General features: G+C 46.7%; 1 protein-coding gene across 1 annotated transcript; it reads left to right on the top strand.

The window, feature by feature from the left end:
• The first annotated feature begins 264 nt into the window (after positions 1–264).
• LOC103696593 (cytochrome b561, DM13 and DOMON domain-containing protein At5g54830-like) lies at positions 265–3729 on the top strand. Its single transcript, XM_008778269.4, has one exon. It carries the CDS (start codon positions 280–282, stop codon positions 3286–3288), a length of 3009 nt encoding a protein of 1002 aa, XP_008776491.2. The 5' UTR covers positions 265–279; the 3' UTR covers positions 3289–3729.
• The last annotated feature ends 447 nt before the right edge of the window (positions 3730–4176 follow it).

The following is a 4176-nucleotide window of genomic DNA, read 5'->3' on the forward strand; positions in this document are numbered from 1 at the left end:
TTTAATTTTTTTTTCTGGAATACCTAAATCTGTTCCAAATCATTCTTTCTTACCAACGTCGTCCAACGTTCATATTAACATCCCGTAACGGTCCCGTTTTGGAAACTTCTTGCACCACCTCTTTTCGTCTCTTATTGTAGGTTGACAAGAAATATATAATCATGTATAACACATGAAAAAAAGGAAAAAATAAGTCAAATGAGAGCTCTTGATTTACCCCCCCCAAAAAATAAAATAGAAATAGCAACTTAATCTTCATATGCAAAAAAAGCCAACCCAATGCATTGCCAACGGAGATGGCAAAAGATCCCATCTTTGTCAGATGCATCCAAGCCAACATGTTTTGACTCCATTGCGAAGAACAAGACAGACTTGAGAATTAAAGAACTCACCTCCGGGGAAGCCGCTGTCTCCCACCCCAAAGTCCCCCAATGCCCGCCGTCCCTAACGACTCGTGAGAAGGCCTCCCTTACCCCACCGGAATCCCTAACCCGAACACTAACCCCCCATTCCCGACCGGATCGAGCCTCAGATCTCGGTCGATCTCCTCCCATGGCGGCAAGGCCGCGCCTTTTCCTCCTCCTCCCCCTCCTCGCCCTCCTCCCGTTCCCCTCATCCCTCGCCGCCGCCGCCGGCAGCTGCCGAAAGAACACCACCTTCGCTGGCTTCGAGGCCGAGCTCGCCATGGTCCAGCACCAACTCCGCGGCGTCGTCCGCGTGCTCGACGGCTGCTCCTTCTCCGTCAGCGAGTTCGACATGCTTGCCGGCTCCGCCCAGGTCCGGTGGTGGGGTGCCGCCGGTGACGACTTCCGCAACCTCACCCTCGGATCCCCGATCTCCGACCAGACCCTCAACCGCACCTTCCGCAACGAGTCCTTCACCGTCCGCCTCGCCGAGAACGCCACCTGGGACCAGATCGCCGTATTCGCCGTTTGGGACCCGGTCACTGCCTCCGACTTCGGCCACGTCGTCCTCGGAGCCCCCGGCGCGGACCAGTCAGAGGCCCCGGCCCCCAGCCCCGATCTCTCCCCGGCTCCTTCTCCTTCGTCCAGCTCGGTCAAGCGGCGGAGCAAGCGACGGATCCGCCGCCAGCCCACGATGTTCGACAATTGTCTCACCCTGTCTCCAAGGTATCGCCTTCGATGGACCCTTTACCCTGAATCGGATTCGATTGATATAGGCTTAGAAGCTGCAATTGGATCCCAGAACTACATGGCCTTTGGGTGGGCAGCACCCGGGTCGCCGTCCCCTTCCATGATCCACGCCGATGTGGCCGTGGCTGGGTTCACGGAAGATGCCACTCCCTTCGTGGAGGACTACTTTATCACTGAATACAGTGAGTGCCTGCGGAACAAGGATGGCAAGGTCAAGGGCGTGTGCCCGGATGCTATGTATGAAGACGGGGACCCTGTCGGATTGGTGAACAATACCAAATTGGTGTATGGGCACCGGAAGGATGGGGTCTCCTTTGTCAGGTATACGCGTCCGCTGGTGTCTGTGGACGAGAAGTATGATGTGCCGGTGAGCAAGACTGGCAACATGACGGTGATATGGGCATGGGGTTTGATGCGATCGCCTGATACGCTCCGCCCTCATTACCTCCCTCAGAACCATGGCGGCCCTCGCCTCACAACTTTTGGGTACTTTGACTTCAATGTGTCAAGGAAGGTGAATGATTGCCTTGGGCCGCTGGATGCAGAAGACAAGGAGGATCAGGATCTAATCATTGCCGATGGGAAGAAGCCACTGGTTGTGTCCTCGGGACCAGCATTGCATTACCCGAATCCTCCCAGCCCACCGAAGGTTCTTTATATCAATAAGAAAGAGGCTCCCTTGCTGAGAGTTGAAAGAGGTGTGCCGGTGACATTTTCGGTCCAAGCCGGGCATGATGTGGCACTCTACATCACATCTGATTTTCTTGGTGGGAATGCAACTTCTCGGAATATGACTGAAGTTATCTATGCAGGTGGACCGGAAGCTCAGGGAGTCCCAGCCAGCCCAACAGAATTAGTGTGGTCTGTTGATCGGAATACGCCTGACCTTGTTTATTACCATTCCTTTTATGAACAGAAAATGGGCTGGAAAGTCCAGGTGGTCGATGGTGGTCTCACAGACATGTATAACAATAGCGTTTTCTTGGACGATCAGCAGGTTACCTTGTTGTGGACTTTGTCAGATGGTGCGATTTCAATTGCAGCACGGGGTGAGAAAAAAAGTGGATATCTTGCAATTGGCTTTGGAAGTGGAATGATAGACAGCTTTGCATATGTTGGTTGGGTAGATGATGAAGGGAAAAGTCATGTGAACACATACTGGATAGATGGAAAGGATGCAATGAATGTGCATCCAACATCTGAAAATCTAACCTATGTGAGATGTAGATCAGAAAATGGCATCATTACATTTGAGTTCACTCGTCCTTTATCACCTTCATGTAGTGGAAGGGTAGAGTGCAAGAATATTATTGATCCGACTACACCTTTGAAAGTTGTTTGGGCCATGGGTGCCCAATGGTCAGAAGACCATTTGAGTGAGAGGAACATGCATTCCGTCACAAGCGGTAGGCCTGTCAGAGTACTACTGTTACGAGGATCAGCAGAGGCAGAGCAGGACTTGCGCCCTGTTTTAGCTGTTCATGGGTTTATGATGTTTGTTGCTTGGGGTATATTGCTTCCTGGTGGAATATTGGCTGCGAGGTACTTGAAGCATGTGAAAGGTGATGGTTGGTATCAGTTGCATGTATACCTGCAGTATTCGGGCATAGCTATTGTCTTACTTGGTGTTCTCTTCGCAGCTGCTGAACTCCGAGGTTTCTATATCAGTTCAGTACATGTAAAATTTGGTGTCACAGCCATGATTTTAGCATGTGTCCAGCCAATAAATGCATATGTACGGCCGAAAAGACCAGAGAATGGAGAGGTGGCTTCTTCAAAGAGGATCATTTGGGAGTATATTCATGTTATCATAGGGAGGTCTGCTATTGTGGTTGGAATTGCGGCGCTCTTTAGTGGAATGAAACATTTGGGAGATAGATATGACAGTGAGAATGTTGAAGGGCTTTCTTTGGCCCTAATATTATGGGTTTTGTCTGGTGGACTTTTAGTTTTGTACTTGGAATATAAGCAGTTTAAGCGAAGGGATAGGAGCTCTGTCAGAGGCAGCTGGGTGTTGGGAAACAGTGAGGAAGATGATTCAGTTGATCTGCTACAGCCTGACAGGACAGTTATGAAACCAGAGTCTCATCCATCTGGCATAATGGAATTGCAGCTTGAGCCTCTTAGCAGATAATAAACATTTTTTACTATTATATACCAACACAGACATGTTCTATGCTTTGGTCTTTAAATTTTTTCAGTTATAGAAGAAACTGGAGCCATATAGATTGACTACCTCAGAGGATCCTTGCAGTGCAAAAACTATATCTAGTCACAGAACATGGTGCAGGATATGAAATAATTTGCAACTTTTCTGGTTTACTGCTGTTGAAATATGCACCAAACACATGACTTGTATATGTACAAATTTTTGGCATATGTAAGGATAGAAACCTGCATTTTGGATGATGGGTTCACTATTGTCTCTTATTCCTCAGACAGTGAAAAAAATTCTTGAACTTTGGGTGATGTAGATTGCCATGCATGGAAGCATCAATGCAACTGAGCAGCCATCATTATTGTGTTGTGGCCCTTTAATATTGCTTCTGGGTAAGTGTTATACTCATTTATTCAAGAAATGATGGAAGGCATTTGTTTTTTTAAATTGGAGAACTTAGGTTTTTTATTTTTGGAAAAAAATGTTCGGCAAAAAATTTCTTCTCTTTGCACATATTGGCAATTAGCGTTGTCTCTGTCATATTCCAATACTTACCATCCGGTAGGTGTGGTTTCCCTGGTTGAAAAATTTAAGTATGTTTTTTTGATTAATTTTTTTTATGAACTGCTAATCATTTTATTCATATGGCTCACTTGTTTTAATTGTCGCAGTAACTTCTTCAATGAATGCTAGGATTGGTGTGCTTTTATTAGATTAAGTATTTGTAGCTATTGAGATTTCTTAAAATTAGTGACTAGTTGATATCAACTATGAATATGGTTGATATATCATGATCAGCTAGTCTATTTTGCAGACTTGATAATGCAGTTTATTTCGTTTACAAAAAATTAATACAAAGTCAAT

Source organism: Phoenix dactylifera, chromosome 7, assembly GCF_009389715.1.
Source record: "Phoenix dactylifera cultivar Barhee BC4 chromosome 7, palm_55x_up_171113_PBpolish2nd_filt_p, whole genome shotgun sequence".
NCBI classification, from domain to species: domain Eukaryota; kingdom Viridiplantae; phylum Streptophyta; class Magnoliopsida; order Arecales; family Arecaceae; genus Phoenix; species Phoenix dactylifera.

What these genes read in the sequence shown, in the direction of transcription:
- LOC103696593 (XM_008778269.4), top strand. Translation starts at nt 280, where the DNA reads ATGCATTGCCAACGGAGATGGCAAAAGATCCCATCTTTGTCAGATGCA.